This window comes from Saccopteryx leptura, chromosome X, assembly GCF_036850995.1.
Source record: "Saccopteryx leptura isolate mSacLep1 chromosome X, mSacLep1_pri_phased_curated, whole genome shotgun sequence".
Lineage (NCBI taxonomy): Eukaryota > Metazoa > Chordata > Mammalia > Chiroptera > Emballonuridae > Saccopteryx > Saccopteryx leptura.
In genome coordinates, this window is record NC_089516.1 from 41483367 (window position 1) to 41511027 (window position 27661).

Sequence of the window (27661 nt, forward strand, 5' to 3'; positions counted from 1 at the left end):
GGGGAGTAAGTGGTACGAACCTCCAGTTATAAAAGCAGTAAGTCATGGGGATGTCATCTACAGCATAGAGAAAATACTCAATGTTATTGTGATAACTTTGCTTGATGGCATGGTTACGAGGTTTACTCTGGTGATCCCATCATAAAGAATACATATATTGAATCATTATGTTGTACACAGAAACTAATGTAGTATTGAATGCCAACTAAACTTCAATTAAAAAATTAACTTAAAAAACAGGAAAAAAAGTTAACAGGCCTTTGAAAGCAAAACTTTCTTCTTTCTCACCTTGTTGATGTTGAAAAATAATAATAGCGAAAATAACAAAATGTTAAAAAATTTAGAATAAAGTATTTTGAGAATAAGTTACAAAGACATTATCTCACAGAAAACAGTACAATAATCAAAATCAGACTACGAACACTGATATAATACTATTAACTAATTTAAAGACCTTCTTCGGATTTTCCCAACTGTCTAACTTGTACTAGAATTATATGAGCAGGGAAGAGACAAACTCAAATCTCTTCTGGATTGTGAACAGGGCTGTTGGTGTACTGAAGCCCAGAGCTGAGTGCAATCCAGAGATGAAGCTAAGGAGGTTCCCATAGGTATTGGGCCTCCTCTGCCAGCTCTAGGCCCTAATGATCCATCCTCCTCCTTCTTCAGGTTCCCCAAAACTTCCTTGTGACATTCCATACCTGGGATGTTGCCATGACCATTGTCTTCTAAGTAAACTTTACCTGGGATTGATGGTCCTAAGGCAGTGGCCCCAGGACTCTTCCACCACTTCACCACCTGACACCCGACACCAGCTAGAGGATGCCTGGAGCTCCATCATTACTATATAGATTAGGTTGCTATCTCAGAGATCACAAGGGTTGAGGGAGGCCCCAGAGATCATCTCCTTTCTTCTTCCTATTGACAGTTGAGGCTCGGTGAACACTGAGTCTATTGGGGAAGAGCTGGGAAGACATCCCACTGGTTGCCTCTTAGGCCTGGTGTCTTCCCCACACACCACAGAGCTGGTCTAAATTCCCCTCCCTTCAGAGAGTCACAACTGCACACAGCATGAAGATGAAGGTGTGGGTGTTGGTGGGGCTGGTAGGAATGACACCTCAGGGAGGACTTGTGCTTTCCTTGGGGGTTGGTATATGGACGATTGTGGAGTTTTTTGTTTGTTTGTTTTGAGGCTGCAAAGTGGAGTCCATTTACCTGAATGTGGAGGCTGTAAACACACATCGGGAGAAGCCTGAGGTAGGTGAGGGCTCTGTGGCCTAAGCGGGCACATGGTGAAAGCACCCTCACCCACTGAAAGGCCACCCCAGTCCCACAGACCTTGGGTGTTTCACACCAAGTAGAATAATCAGCACCCAGAAATGCTGGAACCACAGCTCAGACATGGAGGCACCAGAGACACAGGGCTAGAGCAACCCCTGACAAAAAGGCCTCAGGCAGAGATTCCTCCAGAATTGCCTGAGAAAAGGGTCAGAATCCAAGCCTGACTGAAGGAGGGGGGCCTGGTAGTGAAGACACAGACAGGGCAGGGGTTGGGGCTTCATATTGCTCTCTTTCCTATTAATCCTGGGCTTTCTTCTCTCAGAATATGCACTTCACTGGATAACTTGAGGAAGCCCTGGACACTGTCCCTCCCCACTACTGAGTCTTTCCCAGGAGGCTAAATTGACTTTGCTCTTGCTTTATTCTATCCCAGAACTCCTGATTCTTCCCTCGCCCTCTGGCTTAGTACCACCAAGCCTCTGAGGAAGTTATGGCCTAGGAGAGCTCTTTGCTCTAGGAGAGCAGACCTTAGCAGCTCAAGCCAGGTCCTGATAACAATCACAGCCAAAAGGTTGCCTAGGTCTGCACGGACCTTTGTCTTACTTTTGTGATTCTTGTTTTCTAAGCAGCAAAGGTTCCTTTCTTCCCCAAACAAAAGAAAAAAAGAGAAGCACATCTAATTTACTTTGCAGTTTCAATGTTTATTTCTGATACCAAAACTTGACAGCACACAAGGGGGAAAAACAATAGACAAGGAACAGTAAATAAATTTATCTCGCATGCCACTTTCAATCAACAGGATGTGGCTCTCTAGATAGCTGTTTAGAAGGAATCTGAGGCTTCAGCCTCACTCAGGGGAAAGACTATTGCAACTGATCAGCAATATCTGTGAACACAAGAAAGAGAAAAAAATTAAAAGTCAATGACATAAATCAAATAGTAAGGAATATAAATACCAAACAATGCTTCCCCATACGTCTTGCATCTCCCCACCATGGGTTTATAACTCCCAGCTTTGCACATAAATACATTCTCATAGACCTTACATTTCCCAATGACTGTACTCTAGACGACAATCTAAAGTGATGTACCTACCCAACATCTCACTCAACCCAGAAGAAACCAATGGCACCAAAGTTGGCAGCAAAGTTGGCACTGGCTGTACCACCAGGGCCAATAATGGGGCCAGTGAAGGTCTGAGGAAATCTGGAACGGGCATTCTGGTGGTATCTGGCCCAGAAAGTAAATGGGATTCTGGACCAAGGATCTCCAAACTCTCCTTCTTCATCCCAGGTCAGCAGCTCAAATTCAATGTCATCCCAGCTCCAGGGCCCAGATACGGCCTCTTCTCCAATCCCCATGCGGGTTCTCGCCTCAGCCCGAGCCTCGGCCTCAGCAGCAGCAGCATCCAGAGCATCCAAAGCCTCATCTGCGGCCTCCATGAACTGTGCAGTCCAGTCACGAGGGTCTCGCTTCTGAACCTGAGATGAAAAATAGAAAATAAAACAAAACCCATAATGGTATTAGTTAATATTTATGAAGCACTTATATTTAGTGCCTTACTTTGTGCTAGTTTTTGCTTAACAAGAATACCACCAGCACCTACCGTGTGCAGTACCTAAGATCTTATTCCCAACCAGTCAAACCTTACTCCATGATCTATCAAGTCTTGAGCAGTTCCTCTATTACCTCTGCAATGAATCTCAGCACTTTCATCTTGCTAGTCTCATGGTAGGAACGAAGGCCCCAGAGGAACTCATACTCAGGAGGGTTGCTGTTGGGCACTCGTCTATAGTCCAGGTACCTCAGAGAGAGCAAAAAGGTCTTTGTTTCTATAAAGGTAGAATAGTAGTCCATTAATGCATAATAGCCCTAGACTGTGAAATGCCAGATTTCAGGTCGCAACTCCCCCAAGACTCACTCCTAAGCACGATTAGAGTATTTATCCCCTAATACTCAGGCCTTCAAATTTGTGTTAGTGCTTCTACACTGAGCTGTCATCTAGAGATGCAAGGGAGGCCTGCGGAGGGTCATGGAAAGGACAATACTTAATCTCACCCCCTCTGTTAGAGCTCTGGCACCAGGTTCTTGTACTCTTGTCAGTGAACCACAGAAAAGACCATTGCAATGATTACACTATAGTGCAGAAGTCTCAACCAGGCCCAATCTTGGAGCTGTCTACTGTGCGAATGGTGGACAAGCTTCACTTGCAAGATTACTGTACTATAGAAAATTCAACTGCAAGGAATATACTCAATAAATACTTCTGAGTGCATACATGTTTCAATAGATAGATAGATAGATAGATAGATAGATAGATAGATAGATAGATAGATAGATGCACATAGTTAAGTGTAAAAAATGAGCATGGGAAGAACCTTCTGAGGCTGACAAGAACACAGAACTCATTAGTGCCAGACAAAACCCCTTAGGCACTACTTACTTTTGCTTTACAAATTCATAAGTGAGAAGTTTCCTCAGGTCTCCAAGGAGGGGATGTCTCACCCTGAGAGTAAAAAAAGAAACCTATAATCAGAGACTATAACATTGCCCCCTCAAAAAAAAGCTTTCCAGCACAGAGATCAGAGATGAGAAAAGAGGCAGAGAATTGACTACTGCTCCATCTACTCAGGTCACATTCTTGGGCTCTGTACCTCCCCAAACCCCCTAGACCACCAAGCTGATGCAATCCTGGGACCATCCTCTGTTGCCAAAGGATGGTATCAACAGGAAAGAGATGAGAGAGCCCAATCATACCCAGGACGCAGTCCCATCTTGCGTAGTGCCTCCCAGAGGACAGCTGCAATGGGAGGCAAGGGGAGACAAGGGATGGAAAATGAGCATGGAAATTAGGCTGTAGCCAACCCCTAGTTGCAGCTCCAGCCACTCACCTTCACTGGCACGGTTGCCGTTCATGAAGATGACACCCAAAATCACTAAGAGGAGACCCAGCTTGGGTGTGTCTTTGGTCCTAAAGGAGTACAAAAGAAGATGCTTTCAGCAGTCATTTGCATGAGACACTCCAGGAAGCATCTACCTTCTCCAGGATTCCCCAACTATGGGATAATTATACTCCAGCTTTACCCATGACCTGTTATGTGACCCTGAATTTTGGACTCTGACCTACCCTCAGAAAAAAAAAAAGCACCACTGTGAAAGGCAACATTCCCCCTCCTTTCCCATCTTACGTTCCCAGTATGCCGGCCAGGGACTCGGGGGTACTGATGAGAATATATAGATGTTCTTCCTTGTCAATTTCCTTCAGTTGAATCCCAAATTTCTACAGATAAAGGAAAACAGACTATGAAATTACAAAGTCTAGCAAAGTTACACATATTCAGTTGCTCATCTTCCTATAAGATTTGCCCTAAACTCTCAGTAGGAATTCCTTGAATCTTTGAAATAAAGACTTTAGCCATCATTCCTGTCCCTTAGGAGCTGCCTTCTCACCTTCTCCAGGACAAAGCATGCACGTTCAATGATTTCTGGATAAACATCAGTGAATTCACGGATGATATCCCTCAGCATTTCTGTAGGAGAGAGGAGGGAAAACCTGGGCTGAGTAGGGGCCACAGAGCTGCAGCCCCATTGTCAGTTCCACTGAAGAGAACATAGACAGGGTCCACAAGGGCGAAAACAGAAGAATCAGCCATGGAAGGAGGGGACTGAAAGGGAGGGGATTTAGATGTAAGAGATACACACAGATCATGGGGTGAGAGGAAGGGCAGAGCCCCAGGAGGGCACTGGATGCCTACCTGAGCGCTTGATGGGCACCTTTGTGTAATCTTTAAGCATCAGGTACTTGACCAACTTGTTTGCCTGGGAGGGGAGAAGGAAATCTTTTCAGTTATAAGATATTTACAGAAAACTTGGTTGAGTTATAGGTGGGAGGATGACAAAGAAAAGAGCGAGACAAGGGAGATGTGACTGGGGAGTTACAGTGCTTACTCTTTCCTGAAGAAGGGCCACATCTCGTGGTTGGGAGGCACCCATGTTTTGTGAGGCACGTGAGTTGGGAGAGGGGCGCAGGTTTGGTGAGGGTCGAAGGTTCTGCCAGTCAGGTGGAACTGGCCAATCAGTGGGGATCCAGTCAGGTGGGAGCGGCCAGTCAGAGGGAAGTGGCCAATCGGGTGGCAGTGGCCAGTCGGGTGGTAGTGGCCAGTCAGGGGGGCCTTGCCAATCTGGAGGACCCTGCCATCCAGGTGGGGTCTGCCACCCAGGTGGGGTCTGCCATCCAGGTGGATTCTGCCAGGCCAATGGGTTTGGCCAGACAACTGGACCAGGCCAGACAATGGGATTTGGCCAGATCACTGGATTCTGCCAGATCACTGGGTTTGGCCAGATCACTGGGTTCTGCCAAGCAACTGGGTTTTGCCAGGCTGGTGGGGTCTGCCTAGCTGGGGGGCTCTGACGTGCTGCTGGGGTCTGCCTCGCTGCTTGGTTTTGCCAGCCTGATGGGTTCTGCCAGGCCAATGGGGTCTGCCAGAGCACAGTGGGGGGTGCACCAAGTGGGTTCTGAATGGTAACTGGAACTGGTGCAGACCTCCAGGTCCCTGCAGGCGGTGGAGCCCGCCTCTGATCCCCACTGCTGTTCTCTTCCACATTCAAGTTATTAATCTGTATCATCAGAGAAAGGAAGTCCAGGGTTAGCAGTTGTTTCTGTGTCTTCGTCCTATCTATTCCAGGAAGGCCCCCTAAAACCCTCACCTTTAGTGACAGCCTGACCCACTAGCCAGTGGTCACCCTGAGTCCTGGGCTTGTGTTTCATTCTCTTCTAGGCAGGAGTTTCATCTCTGAACCAGGCCAGGATCAACCCAAGGGTGGGGCCTGAAGCTGCTCTTTTTCCTATGTCCACCACTGGCTCTGCCTCCACCACCCCGGACAAATCACTCAAGTCACTTCACCTCTCTGGGACTTAGTTTCCTTCTCTGTTAAACTGAGACTATGATCTCTAACTCATATTAGGTACTTTGAAGATTTAATGAGTTAGATAATCAGTGTGAATGTGCCTAGCTCAAGACCTAACACACGGTGGCTACTATCACAATGTAAATTAAATTACATACAGGTTGTATATATTACGTCTCATCTCTCCATCAGTCTGTGGACATTTAGAGGGCAGGAATTACCACATTCACTTTATCTTCTTGTATAATATAGCTGAATAAAGGCAGATATAGATATAACTATGTAGATATAGAAATCTCTATATCTTTTTCCTCTATGCTATTTTAAAAACAAATAGCAACCTTAGAGAAGAACCATTAGAGAGATAACCCAAAGCAAATTGGAGCTACCAGGGATCTCACCTTGCGGGTCCTCTTGCCCCGAATTATAGTCCTGGACTCCAGATTCTGAGCCTGGGAACCATCTGCTGATGTCTGTGCAGCTGCACCATCAGATTCAGAGATACCTGGGTCGACCTCTATGTCAGCCTGGGTAGTGGCCATCTTGGTTTGGTTAACATTCTGGGTCTGGGTATCTGCTGTTGGGGCCTTAGTGGTATCATTCCAATCCTTGAACGCTGTTTTAGGCTGAGTGTTTGACATCTCACTGGCATTGAGAGACTGAGAGAAATTGTAAGTGGTATTTGGGCCCACCTTAGCAGTGGCATTCTGGGCTTTAAAGGCCATTTCAGAATTGTTGGCAGTTAACTCATTGGTTGCTGCCTGGGAAAAATCATAGGCAGCATTTGGGCAATTTGAGGTGGCATTCTGGGTCACAAATGCTGCCTTAGGTGGCGTCTCCTTGGCATTAAGAGCCTGAGAGAAATCATAGGCACCATTTGGGCCTTTTGCAGTGGAATTCTGGGCCTTAAAGGCTGTTTTAGGCCTAGCTGCAGCTGATGAAACCTGATTATCAGCAGTCTCCCTGGCTGTTGGGGGCTGTGAACTCTGGGGACTAGAATTCTGCCCACAGGCAGCTGCAGGAGCCTGGTTGGTAGGTGGAGCCTCTGAGATCTGGATGGCCTCCATCAGGGTCTGCATAAGCAAGGTGCTATCTTCTACGGAGGCCTCAGCCTGCAAATACAGGGGGAAAAATTCAAGTCCCTGGGCCTCCAAAGCGAGCAGAGGGATAGGGGGAGCATCGCAGGGTAGAGGGAGCATGCAGGGGAGGTGCAGGCAAGCAGCTTGTGTAAAAAAGGAGGGCTGAGGTCGAGGTCGACTGTTGGGGAGGCATGCACAGTGGAAACAAAATGTCTGGTAGAGGATAAGTGGGGTAGGGAAAGAGGGGTGGGGTGGGAAGAAGAGAGGGGTAGAGGTGGAATGGAGGGGTGATCAAGCAGTTAGGTTAGCGCAGGGCAGTGTGTGCTTTAAAAGCTCCGGACTGAGGAATTGAGGAGAATAAGGAGGCGGGGAGATCGTAAGGAGTGGGGAATGCAGGAGAGAGGGAGCAGAGAGAGGGACAGAGGGAGAGAGAAGAGAGAAGAAGAAGGGGAGTGAGAGAAGGAGAGAGGGAGAGAGAGAAGCAGTGGGGGAGAGAGAAAGGGAGAGAGAGAAGCTGAGGGGGAGAGAGAGAGAGGGAGAAAGGGAGAGTGGGAGAGTGGAGGTGGGGTGGCTGGGGGAGGGGGCGCAGACTGTTCTACAAACGTCAGGACTATGGGAAAAAATGGTTCCTTATCCAGCCCGCATTCTCTGGGCAGATTGCCCTGACTACTAACAGGGTCTCCCCTTTCTCTGAGCAGGGACTGATGGCTGAAAAGGGACGCCCCTCCCCCCTCGATAAACCCTGGGAATTTGAAAGACGATGGAGTCTTGGCATCAAGAAGGCAAATCGAACCTAGGCGTTTGGGCGTCCTAAGGGGCCCGGGGTTGGGGATCTGTCCGCTGGGGAAACGGGGGTGGGGTTGGGGTGGGGGTATAAATCTCACCTGGAAGCCTTGGAGGCCTGCACCACAGTCCATTTTCTGAGCCATTGCTCCTGTCCCTCTGGCAAGAGCGGAGCCTAGGGGGGTGTGGGGGGGTGGGAGGAGCCGGACGTTATACTACGGAGGGTAAATACAAAGAACCAAATTTTGGGGCGGAGTGTTTGGGGTTTGATTGTGGGGACGGATGAAGTGCCGAATGTCAAGGGAACGGGCGGGATCGATATAGGAAAAGTGACAGAATGTCCAGAGGGAGATAGAGAGAGAATCTGAATTCCGAGAAGCTTCAAACCGGGGTTCGGAAAGCAAAGATTGGATTTGGGAGCCGCATCTGGGAAACTGAATGGAGGTTTCGAATGAGAAGAAATCCTACCAGAAATCTGTGGAGATTTTGAACGATGGGAAGGGTTCAGAGAGAGAACAGGGGTTCTGAATACGGGAGGATCAGGTGAGGGGTGTGAAACAGGGTTTGGGGAGAGGAAAGGGAATCAGAATCCAGGATAAAGGGATCAGTATGAAAAATAGGGGGGCCCGCACCAGGGGGCAAATGCCCCGTCTGGGGGCTAATCTCACCTTGCCTCAGGCCCCAACCCCAACCCCTTCGTTGCCTCCCTTCTTCACGTCTCAGAAGATCTGGATTGCAGTGCTCGGCTCTCAGCAATTGCACTCTCTCCTTGTCCAGGAGAAAATGCCAGCGCGGCAGCTAGAACGACCCCGCCTCTACGCCTAATATACCACCCACCGCCTCACAAGTTTTTGCGCATGCGCAAAAGCAGATCGAACAAATAAGAGTCCTGTCAGCTTTCCCAACAAAAGCCTCATTCTGAACGCCGTGATGCGCATGTGCAACGGGAGGTAGTCCCGCCCTTTTGCCAGCACACCACCCCACCACCAACCAGGTCTACAGTATACAACGATCCCTCCCCGTCCTCTATATCCCCTCCCCAAAACAGTAGCACTGCGCCTTCAAGTCACACCCCTTATCTCATACACCAGCCCCCTACCTTTTCCGCAATGCGTCTCCGTTCCATCTCTCCCCTCTCATGGCCCCTCCATTCAGGTCGCATGCATTTCCACTCCCTTGCCTTAGTACCTTAAGTCACTATTACGGAGGTCTCTGTGTGGGGTCTCTAATTGCAACAAGTGCTAGGTTTTAGGGCCCAGAAAAAGAAATGTCCGGAGAGGATACACTGTTGGAGGTAGAAAAAGTCTGTGCTTCCCACGTGATTCTATATGATTCACCCCCGCCCCCTCTTAACAGCTCCCAGAATCAATGAACAAGTAGCTTCTTTCCTGACCTTTGTTCAGCCCCAGGCACGGACTTCTTCATTTTGTGTGTGAAGGACACAACTTCTACATCACAGTACAATCTGTAACTGGGGCTTATTTTCCTCTCACAACTGTCTTGGGGCGAAGGTTCCCATTTTACAGATCAGACACACAAACACGCTGCATACATGAAATAGTAAAGATCACATGCGATATGTGGGTCTGGGTTTCCTGACTCCAAAACCCACGTTCCACTAGCATTGCCTTGACGACTGAGGCACCCTCCTCTCTTCAGTTTCAGCAACAGCAGCGTCACCACCACTTTCTCTACCTGTCAATACACTATATCTGCCCCGAACAAGAAAGGTTTGTGTTCTCTGAGACCTAAGGTTATGCACGCGAGAGGACACAGGTAGAGGATCCCAAACCCCATCCCTGCCTATTCTACATGAGTCCATCCTACAGCAGACTTTTCTACCTCCAATAGTGTATTCTCTCTGGCCATTCCTTTTTCTGGGCCCTAAAGTATGTAAGTTTAGCAGGAACCTAGTGCTTGTTGCAATTAGAAACCCCATACAAAGACCTCTTTAATAGTGACTTAAGTGATGTTAGGCCAGGCAGTGGAGATACAAGCAACCTGACAGGAGGGACAATGAGGGGAGGGATAGAACTGACAGCACTACTGAAAAAGTATGGGGCTAGTGTGTGAGGTAAGGGGTGGGACTATTATTGCTCCTTAGGGTCGACTACCTACTCCCATAGTCCAGCCTTTTCTTGAATGGTACAACCACACTGCCCCTGAGGTCTTCCTGGTGCCCATTGGAGTGGCCGAAACAATCAGGCACTTGTGTGTCTGAGCTACTGCAAACCCTGCTTTAGAGTAAATGTTTGCCCTGGTTCCTTCCAAGGACGGGCCTCCATTCCTGGGGTAAAGGGCCAGGCCAGTCTGTTGCCAGCTGCATGAGCCCACTCAGGCACTCCACTTCTCTGAGCCTGGATTCCCAATATGCGAACTGAGAAGTGCGAGGAGCATGTTACTGGGGTCTTACCAAGGACAAGGACAACGACAAGGATAAAGACAAGGACAAGGATACACATGCTACTGTTCTTTCAGAATAACTGGAGAGATAAAGGAAGAAAATGATACAGAGATGTGAGATGACCCAAATTGAGCTGATACTTTTCAAAAATCCAAGGCAGACCTCTGCACATTTCACATTTGTTCTTGCATCAGCTCCTGCCAGGAGTCCACATATGAATGGAAGTTAATGCCAGGAAGGACCACAGCATTTGGCCCCCAAGAGCCAACATCAGTTCTGCCTGCGAATGCATCTTCCTCATCTGTTGCATAGCAACGTCCCCGGTCAGCTGCCTGTTATTTCTCAGCACTTTCTCTGTAAAGTGTCTGCAGTGGGACGTGAGCAGACTGAGGAAAGGAGGTCAGAAAGACCATTTTATACGCTATCTGCTTCCATATCTGTATCTGAAGTCTGGATTTGGCCTATGAATTCTGGATCCAGAATCCAAATGCCAACCTCATTTCTCTAATTGAATGTGTCTTTGTATTTTCTTTTTAAAATAAATCGATTGGGGTAACCTTGGTTAATAACATTATGTGAATTTCAGGTAGTATTTTCAGAATTAACAGGTTACGAACTGATTCCTTTGTACATATCCTTGTCTTCACCAACATTGTGTGTGTCTCCTTTAGTCATGTCTTTCTCTCCCCTTTAGAATAAAAACCTTTTGAGGAGATGGAATTTTGTTTGTTTTATTTATTGCTGTATCTGGAGGACCTAGAATGATGCATGCCATAATTTATGTGTTCAAAAAATACTTGTTTAATAAATGAATGAACCCACCATCCACCCTGTTGCTCAAGTAAGAAAACCGAGAGGCATATTTTCTTCCCTGAGATGAATTCACTTACTTTTACTCGTTATACATACAATGCATATGAATAATTGAAAATTCAAACAGTATCAAAATATTTTAGAAATTAAGTGAACATCACTCTAAATCTCACCACCTTGTGATAACTGCTATTAAAATGTTGAAGCTACCATTTAAAATAACGCTTTGTGCATACAGTGTGGGGCAAAAGTATGTTTACAGTTGTTTGCATGAAAATATGCAATGATTAAGAAATAATATAGGAACGAACTCTGTGTTTTGCATACCCACAACTCTAAACCTACTTTTGTCCCATCTTGTATATATTCTTACTTACATGGCATTGATTACATTATACATGCCATAAATATGTGAATAGCACTTTTGCTATTACCTCCCATTCCTTTCTTTCATCTCTACCCTCATGTGCCAGACATCCATTTTTAACAACCATTTTTATATCCTTCCATGTTCAAAAAGTCATGATTTTAAGAAGTTAAGACTGTGTGCATTTTCAGATGGACGAGGGTTTGGGGACCTGGGTGAAAACGGTGAAAGGTTTGAGAAAGAAAGGTTATATGTGAGTTTTTTTGTTGTTGTTGTGACAAAGACAGAGATAGAGACAGAGAGAGGGACAGATAGGAACAAAGAGACAGGAAGGGAGAGAGATGAGAAGCTTCAGTTCTTCATTGCGGCACCTTAGTTTTTCATTGATTGCTTTCTCATATGTGCCTTGACCAGGGAGCTACAGCAGACTGAGTGACCCCTGCCTGCTCAAGACAGCGACCTTGGGCTTAAGCTGTGAGCCTTGTTCAAAGGAGATGAGCCTGTGTTCAATCTGGCGCCACTGGGGTTTCGAATTTGGGTCCTCCACATCCCAGTTTGACGCTATATCCACTGCGCCACCACCTGGTCAGGCTATTTCAATGCATCTGTTTTATGTTAGTTAATGCTACCCAAGTGTAATTCATTCTTTTACACTACTGGATAATATCTCATGATAAGGGTGTATCACACTGTAGACAACCATTTCCCCACTGAAAACCATTTGCTTTACTTTCAGGAGTATTTTTTTTGGCACATATAAACAATATTGTGATAAAATACTTGTACATAGATCCTTATATTTTGATGCTTAATGTTTTTTATTCCTATGGCACCAGACGCCTGGGAGTAAGATCGACATACTCTACAATGCTTCGTATTCGAATGTCTCCAATATCTTTGCCAACTTTTTATGTGTTTTGCTGGTATTATTTGTGGTTTTAATTTACATTTGTGATAAGTAAGTAGTGAAAGACATATTCTTATATTAATGGACCTATGAAATTTCTTTTGTAAATTGCCTGTGTAAGTCTTTTACCTATTTTTCTTATGTCCTTGTCTTACTGATTTTTAGGACTTTTTCATATAGTCCTATAGATGGTTATTGAAAAACCCATAGGACTAGATGTATTTCAATTTTTTCCCTACATTTTAGTAAAGTGGTATATTCTGTGTACTCCAACTTCAAAAGCCACAAAGGTCAGATACTCACATTTTCACATTCCCTCTGCAGCTAAGAGAACGTGGTCTAGGATATATCAATACTAGAACTGCAATGTCTTGAAGACCACCTCTGAGTTCAATGATTGCTAGGACTCATAGAACTGAGAAAATGGTTTTCACTCATGTCTAAGGTTTATTACAGTGAAGAGATGCTGATTTAGATCAGCAAAGGCACTTAGGGCAGAGTTCAGGGCAAGACCAGGCATGAGCTTCCAGTTGTCCTCTCTCAGTAGAGTTGTATGGCCAGTGTTTAATTCTTTCAGGAAGATACGTGACAACCAGGGATGCTCACCTGGGCCTTAGTGCCAAGATTTTACGAGAGATCAGTCACGTAGGCATGGAACACTTGCATGGCTGACGTTAGTTACTCAGTCTCCAATCTATGCAGAGGTCAAACTAGTATTGCAAGGTCCAAGGCCCTACTATAGATCTCACTGTTAACATAAGTTATCTAGTGTGGCCTAAAGCCTCAGGTGAACGAAGATACTCTAATCGGATAGGATAGTCCAAAGGCTTAGAGGTTATCTCCAAGGACTTTTTCAAGAGCCAGGTTTTTCTTTAGAATGTGTAAATATTTTTGTGGGATACACAGTATTTGAACACCCCAGACCTGCTGAGTCATCTTTTACTGCACAAACAGTCACAAATATAACCTAACACATGGTCAGAAAAGAGTAATTTAACGATGCAAAGGTGGAATTCAGTGCTATATCTGTGGTGGTAGGAGGAGCAGCCACTAGAAAATCCAGCATCTAGGACAGGGGTCCCCAAACTACGGCCCGCGGGTCACATGCAGCCCCCTGAGGCCATTTATCCGGCCTCCGCCGCACTTCTGGAAGGGCACCTCTTTCATTGGTGGTCAGTGAGAGGAACATAGTTCCCATTGAAATATTGGTCAGTTTGTTGATTTAAATTTACTTGTTCTTTATTTTAAATATTGTATTTGTTCCCGTTTTGTTTTTTTACTTTAAAATAAGATATGTGCAGTGTGCATAGGAATTTGTTCATAGTTTTTTTTTATAGTCCGGCCCTCCAACGGTCTGAGGGACAGTGAACTGGCCCCTTGTGTAAAAAGTTTGGGGACCCCTGATCTAGGAGAATCATTGGCAGTAGGGCCATGGGCAGCATCCACTGTCCACTTTTCAGTGGTGGCAATAATGGGATCCAACCAGCTATTACTTATGTCATGAATTTTGAAAGACAGCTGGGCTAGCTGCTCTTAGCAAATTAGTTTATGAATTTTACTACTTTAAACAATTTTAAGAAAGGTTTTATTTTTAAATAATTATCGATACACAAGACACTGCCATCATAGTACAGAGTGGTCTTATATAACTTTCAGCCACTTCTCCCAATGGGTACATCTATATAACTATAACAGTATATTAAGACCAGGAAATTGACAGTGGTATGATATGCATGTATAGTTTAGTGTCACTTTATCACATATGGAGGTTTCTATGGGTAATCATCATAGTAATCAAGATATAGAAATATTGCACCACCACAAAGATTTTCCTGTACTACCCCTTTATACTCACACTCATCTCTTTCCTCTTCACTATATTTTACCCGGGGCATCCCTATCCCTAATCCTAAAATTTGAATTATTGTGTTCTCCATCTCTATAATTTTAACAGTTCAAGAAGCTTTTAAAATTGGAATCACGCAATATGTCACATTTGAGGCTGATTTTTTTTGTGTGTGTGACTGAGACAGAGAGAGACGGAGAGAGGGTTAGACAGGAAGGGAGAGAGATGAGAAGCATCAGTTCTTCATTGTGGCACCTTAGATGCTCATTGATTGCTTTCTCATATGTGCCTGGACCCAGGGGCTACAGCAGAGCGAGTGACCCCTTCCTTGCTCAAGCCAGCGACTTTGGGTTCACACTGGTGAGCCTTGTTTAAACCAGATGAGTCCACGCTCAAGCCACTGACTTTGGGATTTCGAATCTAGGTCCTCCACGTCCCAGTCCGCCTGTGCCACCGCCTGGTCAGGCAAGGCTGATCTTTTTTACTCAGTATAATGCCTGTGAGATACAGCCAAGTTGATTTGTGTATCAACATCTGTTCTTTTTCATTGCTGAATACTATTCCATGGTACAGATGCGCCACTGATGGTTTAATGATTCACACACTGAAGGACATCTGGGTGATTTCTAGTTTGGGGCTATTATGAATAAAGTTGTTATAAATGTTTGTTTACGTTTTTTTCTGTGAGCATAAGATCTCATTTCTCTGGGATAAATGCCCAAGATTTCAATACTCTGGGTTGTAAAGCAAGAGCATGTTAGTTTTATAAGAATTTGCCAAAGATTTTCAGAGTGGTTGTATAACTTTACATTCCCCCAGCACTGTGTGAATGATCTTGTCTCGAAATCCATGCCAGCAAACTGTTGTCTGTATTTTTAGCCATTTTGATAAATGTGCAGTGATAAACCCATTGTGGCTCTAATTTGCATTTACCTAATAGCTAATGTTGAACATTTTTACATGTGCTTATTTGCCATCCATACATGCTCTTTAGTGAAATTCCTCTTTGTCTTTAGTCCACTGTCTAATTTGATTTTTTTCTTTTTTTTTTTTTTAGTTTTAAATCTTGAGGTCATATATTTTATGTATGAGTCCTTTTTCAGATATATGGCTTGCAAATATTTTCTCTCTTTTTGTAGCTTGTCTTTACATCCTCTTAACAGAGTCATAAAGCAAAATTTTGAGAAAGTCCAACTTATTATTATTTTTTCTTTTTAAAGACTGTTTTTTGTGTCATTTCTAAGAACTGTTCAACAAGACCTAAGACCTAAAGAGTTTATGCAATGTTTTATTCTAAAAGTTTTATGATCTTAACTTTTATATAGAAGTCTATTATCCATTTGGATTTAAATTTTGAATGAGATGTGAGGTTTAGGTTGAGGTTCATTTGGAGAAGGGTAAAAGCAGTACTATGAATAGTCAATCATTCTTGCACAATTTGTTTAAAAGACAACCCTTCCATGGAATTATTTTTGCACCTTTGTGATAAATCATTTGACAGTAACTTTGTGAGGTCTGTTTCTGACTTCTATCTTCTATTCCATTGACGTATGTGTCTATTCATCGAGCAATGTAACACAGTCATGATTATTGTAACTATATAATAGTTTTGAAGTTGGGTAGAATTTAGACCAATGGAACAGAATCAGGAACCCAGATTAAAACCACATATATATGGACAAATCGGCTTCGACAAAGAAAGCCAAAAAACCACAATGGAGTAAAGAAAGCCTCTTTAATAAATAGTGCTGAGAAAATTGGAAAGCCACAATAAAAGAATGAAACTTTATTACAGTTTGTCCCCCTGCACAAAAATATATTCAAAATGAAGCAAAAAAACCTAAATATAAGATCTGAAACAATAAATTACATAGAAGAAAACATAGGTATTGAACTCATGGACCTTGGCCATAGAGAATGATTTGTGAATTTGATCCCAAAGGCAAGGGAAGTAAAGGCAAAAATAAATTCATGGGACTACATCAAACTAAAAAGCTTCTGCACAGCAAAAGAAACTGTAAACAAGACAAATAGACAGCCAACTAAATGGGAGATGATATTTGCAAACAACAGCTCCAATGAGGGCTTAATATTCAAAATAGAATTCACAAAACTCAGCAACAAACAAGCAAGCAATCCAATTAAAATATGGAGAAGATATGAACAAACACTTCTCCCAAGAAGACATACACATGACCAACAGATATATGAAAAGATGCTCATCTTCACTAGCTATAAGAGAAATGCAAATCAAAAAGTACAATGAAATTCCACCTCACACCTGTTAAGATTGGCTATTATTAACAAGACAGATAGTAACAAGTGTTGCACAGGCTGTGGAGAAAAAGAAACCCTCATTCACTGCTGATGGGAATGCAAACTAGTACAATCATTATGCAAGAAAAGTGTGGTGGTTACTCAAAGAAAAAAGAATAAAACTACTATATGACCCAGCAATCCTTCTACTGGGTATATACCCAGAGAACTAAAAAATATTGGTAAGTAAAGACACATGCATCCCCATGTTCATTGTCGCATTAGTCACTGTTTCCAAGACATGGAAACAACCAAAGTGTCCTTTGATAGAGGGCTGGATAAAGAAAATGTGGTACATATATACAATGGAATACAACTCAGGCATAAGAAATGATAAGCTATTGCCATTTACAATAACATGGATGGACCTTGAGAACATTATACTGAGTAAAATAAGTAAGGCAGAAAAAGCTAAGAACTATATGATTTCCCACACAGGTGAGATATAAAACTGAGACTCATGGATTTAGGTAAAAGTGAAGCGGTTACTAGAGGGAGGGGTATGTGGGGGAGGTGAGTGGGGGGAAGGGAGTAAAGAGGGACTAATATAAGGTGATGGAAAATAATTTGACTTTGGGTGATGAATACATAACATAATCAACAGTTCAAGTGCTAGAGAAATATTTACCTGAAACCTATATATTCTTATTTATCAATGTCACCCCATTGTTTAATTTTCTAAATGCAATTTTTAAAAAAGGAAATAAAATAAAGTGGGTAGAAATTTATTCTTTCTTTTCAAGATTATTTTAAACATTATTCTAGTTCTTTTGTTTTTCTACACATTTTAGAATAATCTATATCTATAAAACATCTTCCAGGGATTTTGATAGCAGTTGCATTCAGCCTGTATGTCAATTTAGGGAGAATTAATATCTTTCTATATTGATTGTTCTAATTCATGAAAATAGTGTGTCTCTATTTTGATCTTCTTTGACTTCTTTATCAGTTTTGTGTATATGGTGTTGTTGGGTGGAGCATTCTATAAATATCAATTAGATCTTGTTGGTTGATGTTGAGTTATCTTATAATTTTGCTGATTTTCTCTGTAGTTGTTCTATCCATTATTGAGAGATGGATGCTTAAATCTCCAACTATATAAATGTAAATTTCTCTACTTTTACTGTCAATTTTATTAGTTTTTCTTTTGGATATTTTGCACCTCTGCTGTTGACACAATTGGGATTGCTATGTACTCTTGTTAAATTGATATTTTCATCATTATGTAGTGTCCTTCTCTATCTATGGTAAATATCTTTGCTTTGAAGTCTACATTATTATTACAATCACCACTCCTGCTTTATTTTAATATTTGCATGGTACATACAGTAACATCCTTTTATTCTCAACCTACTTTTATCATTATATTTGAACTGAATTTCTTATAGACAGCATATAATTGGGTAATGTTTGTTTACTCTGCCAATCTCTGTCTTTTAGTTGGTGTATTACTGTTATCTATTAGGGCTTAGTTCTGCCTTTTATTTTTTCTCTATTTTTCACTTCTCTGTTTTATTTCTTCTTTCTTTCTCCTTCCTTCCTTCCCTCCCTCCCTCCCTCCCTCCCTCCCTCCCTCCCTCCCTTCCTTCCTTCCTTCCTTCCTTTTTTTCTTTCTTTCTTTCTCTTCCTGTAAGTTGGTTAACCTTTTTTTTTTTTTAAGAATTCTGTTATATTCTGAATGTTTGTGTCTTTCCAAAATTCATAATACCCCACCTGACCTGTGGTGGTGAAGTGAATAAAGTGTTGACTTAGAATGCTGAAGCTGCTGATTTGAAACCCTGGGCTTGGCTGGCCAAGACGCATGTGGGAGTTGATGCTTCCTGCTCCTCCCCCCATTCTCTCTCCTCTCTAAAATGAATAATAATAATAATAATAAATCCTAATCCCCAAAGATGAGAGCATTAGGAGGTAGTACTTTTGGAAGTGCTTAGTTCATGAAGGTGGAACCTCATGAATGGAACTAGTGCCTTATAAAAGAAGCTTCAGAGAGATCTCTATCTCCTTCCACCATGTGAGGACATAGCAAGAAGGTACAACTATGGGCCTGGAAGAGGACCTTCACTACATGTGACCACAGTTGTGCTTTGACCTTGGACTTTACAGCCTCCAGAACTACAAGAAATAAATTTCTGGTGTTAACAAGCTACATTGTCTGTGATATTTTGTTATAGCAGCTCAGATGAACTAAGATAAATTTTCTTTTGATTTGCCTATAATGTTTTTGAGTATATAACTATGCATAAATATTTGTAGTGTTTGCTATAGGTATCACAGTATAATATGTAATGTATGACAGTCCATTAGTGTCAATGTTTTACCAGTTCAGTGAAGTATAGAAAATCCTTAACTCTGCTTACATGTTTTTTACTATTATATATAATTGTCTTAAGTATTGCCTCTACATACATTGGGAACTACAGATAGTGTTATAATTATTGGTTCAATCATCAAACATGATGTAAAGAATTCAATAGGAAAAAGAAAGTCTATTATGTTCACCTATATTTTACTCATTTTGTTGTTCTTTTTTCCTTGCTGATGGTCCAAGATTCTTTCTTGTGTCATTTCCTTTCTTTTCGTGAACTTCTTTTAGCAATTCTGTTAGGATAGATGGGCTTGTGACATATTCTTTTAGTTTTCCTTCTGAAAATCTCTTGATTCCCTCATCATTACTGAAGAATGTTTTCACTAGGTGTATAATTTCAGTTTGACAGTTCTTTTCTCGCAGCACTTGAAAATGAGAAATCTGTCATTTGTTTGGTGTTCTATAGGTAACATGTCATTTCTCTCTCTAGTGGCTCTCAAGATTTTTTATTTTTGTCTTTAACTTTCAGAAGATTGAAAATGATGTCTTGGTATAAATTTCCTTGACTATATCTTGTTTAAAGTTTGCTCTTGAATTTATGAAATTAAGCACTAGAAGCTTCTTGAATCTATAGATTTACTGTATTTCCCCATGTATAAGATGTACTCTTTTCCAAAAAATTTGGTCTAAAAACTGGCTGTTGCCTGACCTGTGGTGGCGCAGTGGGATAAAGCGTCGACCTGGAACACTGAGGTCGCAGGTTCGAAACCTTGGGCTTGCCTGGTCAAGGCACATATGGGAGTTGATGCTTCCTGCTCCTCCCCCTTCTCTCTCTCTCTCTCTCTCTCTCTCTCACTCCTCTCTCTCTAAAAAAAAATCAATAAATAAAATATTAAAAAAATAAATAAATAAAAATAAATAAAAAAATAAAAACTGGCTGTGTCTTACACAATGGTTGTAGATTTTTTAACTTGCATTTCTCGCTTTTTCATGCTTGTTTTTATGCTCATTGTTATAGTGTTTAGTGTGTGACAGAGACAGAGAGAGGGACAGATAGGGACTGACAAACAGGAAGGGAGGGATAGAAATGCAAAGCATCAATTCTTTGTTGTGACTCCTTAGTTGTTCATTAATTGATTTCTCATATGTGCATTGAATGGAGTGCTACAGCAGAGTGAGTGACCACTTTCTCAAGCCAGAGACCTTGGGCTCGAGCCAGAGACCTTTGGGCTCAAGCCAGTGACCATGCGGTCATGTCTTTGATCCCATGCTCAAGCCAGTGACCCTGTGCACAAGGTGGTGAGCGTGCGCTCAAGTCGGCGATCTTGGGGTTTCGAACCTGGGTTCTCCACATTCCAGTCTGGTGCTCTGTCCACTGCACCACTGCCTAGTCAGGCTGTTGTAGATTTTATTACTTGAATTTCCTGTTTTTTCACGCTTGTTGTCTTTGTGCTCATTGTTTTGCACTTGTTACCGGTATAGGTTACGTTTTGCCACGTCCTGCCCAGAAATGGCTAAGATTTTCGTACACTGCTGCATTCAAGTTAAAAGTGATCCAGTTTTCAAAAGTGAATGGAAATCCTGCTGCTGAACATAAGTTTGGCCCCCCTCCAACTGATAAATCAATCAAAGACTGGCTACAGGGAAAAGAAACCCTACTGAAAATGCCACAATAAAAGACAGCCAGGAGAGGCAAGTCAACAAAATGGCTTTAGAGAGGGAATTGAAGATTTGGATTGAAGAGCAAAGGGCAATTGGAATTCCTCTGTCCACAAAGATGGTTCAGCATGAGGCAAGAAGAATTGCTGATGAAAAAGAAGTTACTGATTTCAAAGGAGGACACAATTGGTGCTTCAGGTTCATGAAACAGAATGGACTAAGCAGGCATACACGCACCAGACTTGCCCAAAAGATGCCTGAAAGTTATGAGCAGAAGGTCCTTGAATTTCATTGTTTTGTCATTCAATGTTGGAAGACACATCAATTTGAGTTGGGACAGATTGCAAATATGGACAAAGTCCCCCTTCAATTTGATGTTTCAAGTAACAGAACTGTTGATAAGAAGGGGGTGAAAACTGTAACTGTGAAGACAAGTGGACATGAAAAGAGCCATTATACAGTTGTTTTAGCTTATTGTGCCGACAGAACCAAGCTGCCTCCTACGCTGATTTTCAAACACAAAACAATACCAAAAGAAGACGTTCCTTGAAGAGTGATTTTCCACATTCATGACAAGGGTTTGATGGATCAGGATGGGATAAAGATCTGGTTTGAGAAAGTTTGGAGAAGGAGATCAGGTGGGCTGTTATACAAATCTGGCCTATTTGCTTGATCAGTTCAGGGCACACATAACAAAAAACACAAAGAAGACTGCTGCAGAGCAAAAAACAAAACTTGCTGTCATACCTGGATGCTTGGCATCACTGCTCCAACCACTTTATGTAATATAATACATTGTTTTCAAATTTTGGGCCCCCAAATTAAGGTGCATCTTATACATGGGAGCGTCTTATACATGGGGAAATAGGTAACTTTTTTTCCAATTTGGGAATTTTCAGCCTCTTTTTCAGTCTTTCTTTTTTCTCTCTTCTATGACTGTGTAGAGCCTTATATTAAATCTTTAATAATAGTTCCTGACACTGTTTATTTTTCTTTGTCAGCCTATATTTTTCTTTTGGTTAGATTGAATAATTTTCCATTGTTCTATCTTAAATTCACTAATTTATTCTTCTGTCACTCATTCAGCTGCTGAGCTCATCTACTGAGATGCTTTTTAAAGTTCATTTATTAGCTATTTAAGTCCTTTAAATTTCTTTTTAATTCTCCTTTATGTCTTCTATTTTTTGCAGATTTTTCTATCTCTTTGCTAAGACTTTCTGCTTTCTTTTTTTCATATATTCTAAACATGCTCATAATTGTTCATTAAAACATTTTTATGATTGTTGTTTAAAAATCCTTGTTAGATGATTTTAATATCTATGTCATCTAGGTGTTGGTGTGTGTTCACTATCTTTCCTCTTTCAAGTTGTGATTATCATAGTTCTTGATATTATAATTGTTTTTCAATTAAATTTGGATATTTGCTTATTATATGATAGTATGGAGATCTAGATTCTATTTATACCTCTGTTTTATCACATGTGGGTGGAAGTCCACATTCCCCTTCAGCTTCCACTGACACCTGGGAGTGAGGGTTTTCTTTTTACTGAGGGCTGGTGAAAGTTTCAATTCACCAGCTGACAGGCAGAAGGAAAATGATCCAGGGCAGAAACTTGGGAATGACATAAAAACAGAAACAACATTGGAGGGAAATAAATTAAGCTTTCCTTCAAAGAGGAAATCAAAACTGCAATTAAAGATATTTTGGGATGCTTTAATCAAAGGACATTTATGCAATACATTGTCCATTATTAAACAACTACATGTAATTTGCAAACATGCACATGTAGCAAAAATAAAAATAAAAAGGATAGAATAAGTTATGGCACACAATTAATAAACAAGGGAAGAGGCATTGATTTAAGACATAGCATTTTGAGGGGAAACATTATGTTAGATAAAACGTTCACTACATGATAAAAATAATATACAAATCATAACAGATGGGCAAAAACATATAATAAAACCAAAATCATAACATGAGATTATAACACCCCTTTCTAAGTGAAGGATAGAATAATTACACAAAATAATGGGTCCTTCTTGAAACTTCTACATATAGTAGATACTACACATTGAGACTCAAATATAAAGTATTACAATGCTTCAAAATGAGCATTACAGAATTTTTAAAACCCTCTTCCATGTTTTCTGTAACTGGATCTAACTTTATTTTATGTCCTTTACTTCCATATGCATAAGAATTTAAAAATAAATTTTAAAGTATGCCTAGTAGGTGTTACGTATTGTGATAAGTGCTAGGGATATGATGACCAAAAAAACATGTGTATTACCTTCATTCAAAGACTAATGGATCTCAGTCTAATGTAAATAAAATTGAGTACAGTCACACTCACACAATTTTAAGAAACTTTACTAGTTTTTGATACTAATTTGCATCATGAGAGCAGGTACAGTGACATTCAAGATTACATGAAATGATTCTGGCATAAACTTAAATAGGTTACACCTTCATACTGCACAATCCTCTTCCTGTTAACTCCTTACTCCCCTCACCATACTAACTAACATTTCCTTACTAAGCAGAAGGTTAGCAGAAGAGACAAGAAGAGGACATCTGCAAATAGCACCTCCAAAGTAGTTTAAAGATGTTTGCTAGATACCTGATCAGATATCATTTGCTTCTGGAATCATATACCGATCATTTGCACTGGAAAATTCAGAGGTATATCTGAATGTTCTCATTCACCTGGGATATAATTTAGCTCCATGTGTCCTCAAGGTTCAGCAGCAATATAAATTTTATAAACTGCCTTTAAGCATGCATCATCTACCCATGCACATGGACCCTTTTCAGTCTTCACTGTGTGAGGCTGTGCTGAGGAGAGTGCAATGGTGAACAGAGTATAGATCATCATGCTGAAAATAAACAAAACAAGGTAAACTAGAGTACTCAAGGCTCAGTGTACAATGAGCTGAGAGGTACAGAAATTGCCACGTGGAGGAGGTTAAAGGGGGACGGGGTCCGAGATGGCTGGAGTGGAATGGCATGGGGAACTCCTAGAGTTCACATCTCTACTTCATCATTAATAAAAAGAAGAATTTTCCTGGAAGTAGGACATTTAAGCAGTGTTATGAAGTATTAAAGGAGGACAGGATGGATGTAACAATGGGAGTGAAGGGAGGGAATTTCAGGCAGATAAACTAGTTTGAGCAAATGCAGGGAGGATATCACTTACAGCTTCTTAGATGTTTTCTAACCACACAAAACAAAACTTAAAAAATCTGTTTGTACATTCAGGGATTGCTAACTGAATATTAAAATTTTATAAGCAACTGATATAGGAAGATTGAGCAATTCCTTTGATTTTATCATGGCACCCATCATCTTACATAGAGAGAGTAAGAGGCAAATGCCTTAATGATTTGAAAAAACATTTCTTAGATTCTGCAATTTGAAAATTAATACCATGTTGAGTAAAGTGGTCCCTCTGGACCAAGCATTGGGGTTTGGGGTGCAAGTAATATCTTAAAGGAAAATTGGGAAATTATTGGGAAAAAAACTGAAATGATGTTTAAGGCACTTCGTATCTGGTCACGTGTTCAAACCACAGCTGGCTTTCAGTCCCCAAATATTGCAAGGTAGCAGATCTTCTATTGCTGGAAAATTATTCTCTTTAACCACATTAGTGCTTTGCAACTAACTCTTTCGATATTGAAAGTTGGAATAAAAACAGGAGAATGATAAGTGAAAGAAACATCTTAGGAACATGATAAAATAAAGGATTTTCTCTTGACACAAAAAAATTATAAACTGCCTAATTTGAAAATCATAAATCATTAACATCAACTATAGCAGATATAGAGCTGGACTTACACGTGATCACATACTTATAACTTTCTTGTTTCATTTGTGAAACAAGGATCATACGAAAAATATTGGGAAAATGGTCCATACCAACTTCAACATTGTGCACACCCACCCACAGTTGCCATGATAATTAATATACCCCATCTGAAACTTTTTAGCACATATTACATCACAATTATTTCAAAATAACATTTTCTATGACATTAAAATTTGCATTTGAAAATTTCTTTATAATTATGCAGTATCTCATGACATAAATTTACTTCAAGTGTTGTTTTCATTTATTTTTGTTCATTTATTTTTGTGGCGATTCCCACTCATCACAAACCTCTGTCATATCTACAATGATTTATTTATGGCATATTAAAAGAAACTGAATTATAAGGTCAAAAGGATATGAAAAAAATTAAGGTTGGTATTCAATAATAGCAAAATGCTTTCCAGAAAGTTTTTTTTATCAACCGTAGTAATGTAGTAGAGTTCTCAAGTATTCTTGATAGTACTCATGTAGTCTTGAACATTTGTTTTGAAAATGTCTTTTCCATACATTGTATTCTGTGATGTTTTATAGAACTGTACACTTGAAACCTACACAATTTTATCAATCAGTGTCACCACAATAAATTCAACTAAAAATAAATAAAAGGTTTTGGCCCTGGCCGGTTGGCTCAGCGGTAGAGCGTTGGCCTGGCATGCAGGAGTCCCAGGTTTGATTCCTGGCCCGGCACACAGGAGAGGCGCCCATTTGCTTCTCCACCCCTCCTCCTCTCCTTCCTCTCTGTCTCTCTCTTCCCCTCCCGCAGCGAGGCTCCATTGGAGCAAAGATGGCCGGGGCACTGGGGATGGCTCTGTGGCCTCTGCCTCAGGCGCTAGAATGGCTCTGGACGCAACAGAGCGACACCCCAGAGGGGCAAAGCATCACCACCTGGTGGGCATGCCGGGTGGATCCTGGTTGGGCGCATGCGGGAGTCTGTCTGACTGCCTCCCCGTTTCCAGCTTCGGAAAAATGAAAAAAAAAAAAAAAAGGTTTTGGCCACTGGAGTCCACTGGGTGTTCCCTAGGTGTGGTCTGTCTGCAGGCCCGCCACCCCCTCTGCTGCTGCTGCCTAGGGCTTTCTGGAATGGGTGTTGCTGTGGTTTCCGCGTCTCCTTCACGGGAGAGGCTGTGATCACGTGCTTGGGTGTACAAGCCTCGGTGGCCTCGGCCTTCATCCTGCCCCCACGGGTGGGGTTATGCTCTGCCCTGTGGGCAGGGGTGAGCACCTATGCTCAACTGTGAGTCTCTGCCTGATTCCGGCTTTTGCCCCACCCCTGCAGGAGGAGCCCAATCGCAGGATGGCTGCAAGCCTTGGCTCCACAGGCTGGCGGGGCTGCGTACCCATGCTCAGTTGCGGGACTCTGTCTGTTCTGGGCTTTCACTCCACCCCAGCGGGAGAAGCCGGTTCCTGCATCAGGCCACAAGCCTCGGTTCCACGGGAGGGGCGAGGCTGCACTCCTGCACCCTTGCTCAAGGGCGGGTCTCCACCCTTTCCGGGGCTCCTGCCCTTCCCTGGAGCATGGAATTGGCATTCTAAAGCTGTAAAGCCCTCACAACAATTCCCACCCACCAATGTTACTTCAGTCCTGACTACAACGTTGGGACAGCAACATCTCAGTGGAGGTCAAACCAGATTTCATAGAGCTAATTTATTTTTATTTTTATTTTTATTTTTTTATTAGTTTTACTAGGGTGATATCAATAAATCAGGGTACATATGTTCAAAGAAAACATGTCCAGGTTATCTTGTCCTTCAATTATGTTGCATACCCATCACCCAAAGTCAGATTGTCCTCTGTTACCTTCTATCTAGTTTTCTTTGTGCCCCTCCCCCCCCCCATAACCAACACACTTTTGTCAATGTCTCTTAGTCTCATTTTTATGTCCCACCTACGTATGGAATAATGCAGTTCTTGGTTTTTTCTGATTTACTTATTTCACTCCATATAATGTTATCAAGATCCCACCATTTTGTTGTAAATGATCCGATATCATCATTTCTTATGGCTGAGTAGTATCCCATAGAGTATATGTGCCACATCTTCTTTATCCAGTCTTCTATTGAAGGGCTTTTTGGTTGTTTCCATGTCTTGGCCACTGTGAACAATGCTGCAATGAACATGGGGCTGCATGTCTTTACATATCAATGTTTCTGAGTTTTGGGGGTATATACACAGTAGAAGGATTGCTGGGTCATGAGGTAGTTCTATTTTCAGTTTTTTGAGGAATCACCATACTTTCTTCCATAATGGTTGTACTACTTTACATTCCCACCAACAGTGAATGAGGGTTCCTTTTTCTCCACAGCCTCTCCAATATTTGCTATCATCTGTCTTGTTAATAATAGCTAATTTAACAGGTGTGAGGTGGTATCTCATTGCAGTTTTGATTTGCATTTCTCTAATAGCTAATGAAGATGAGCATCTTTTCATATATCTGTTGGCCATTTGTATCTCTTCCTGGGAGAAGTGTCTGTTCATGTCCTCTTCCCATTTTTTTATTAGATTGTTTGTTTGTTTGTTGTTGAGTTTTATGAGTTCTTTGTACATTTTGGATATTACGACTTTATCTGAGCTGTTGTTTGAAAATATCATTTCCCATTTAGTTGGCTGTCTATTTATTTTGTTGTCAGTTTCTCTTGTTGAGGAAAAACTTCTTAGTGTGATGTAGTCCCATTCAGTTATTTTTGCCTACACTTCCCTTGCCTTTGGAGTCAAATTCGTAAAATAAAGCTAAAATTTTTAATACAGTGCCACCTACTGAAAGAAAACAGAAAAATTCTCAAAAATAAAATGTTGTCTCTTTTTACATTTTCTTTAATTTTTATATTTCTTTTTATTTTTTAGGGCGTTTTGTTTAATTATTTTTGTTCTCTGTTCTATGTGGTTTTCTCTTTAGCTTTTCATTATTTTTAAATTTTGTTCTATTTTTTATTATATTTTTTATTTTATTTTTAGTTGTTTTATTTTGTTTGATTTCTTAACAATACTACTCTCAAATGCGATAGAAGAAGAAAAGCAAAATCAAGCCTACACAAAAAAAAGAGAAGTTCAGAAAGAAAATAAAAATATCCCCAGAAAAATCTTAATCACATAAAAACCTTGGGGTTATGGCCCTGGCCGGTT

General features: G+C 41.5%; 1 protein-coding gene across 2 annotated transcripts in view; it reads right to left on the bottom strand.

Moving 5' to 3' along the window:
* Positions 1-1961: 1961 nt before the first annotated feature.
* MAGED1 (MAGE family member D1) overlaps positions 1962-27661 on the bottom strand; it is an 81101-nt gene continuing 55401 nt past the window's right edge. The window contains exons 1-13 of one of the 2 annotated variants that reach the window (XM_066356806.1): positions 8720-8932; positions 8153-8226; positions 6591-7301; positions 5230-5898; positions 5037-5100; positions 4732-4811; positions 4470-4561; positions 4173-4252; positions 4039-4081; positions 3725-3787; positions 2971-3085; positions 2377-2762; positions 1962-2167 (exon numbers count right to left, since the gene is read on the bottom strand). In XM_066356806.1, the coding sequence (XP_066212903.1) occupies positions 2385-2762; positions 2971-3085; positions 3725-3787; positions 4039-4081; positions 4173-4252; positions 4470-4561; positions 4732-4811; positions 5037-5100; positions 5230-5898; positions 6591-7301; positions 8153-8197 (2340 nt within the window). In that variant the 5' untranslated portion in view covers positions 8198-8226; positions 8720-8932 and the 3' untranslated portion in view covers positions 1962-2167; positions 2377-2384. Of the gene's footprint in view, positions 2168-2376; positions 2763-2970; positions 3086-3724; positions 3788-4038; positions 4082-4172; positions 4253-4469; positions 4562-4731; positions 4812-5036; positions 5101-5229; positions 5899-6590; positions 7302-8152; positions 8227-8719; positions 8933-27661 lie in introns of those variants that run through there. The other variant, XM_066356807.1, reaches the window with a different exon arrangement.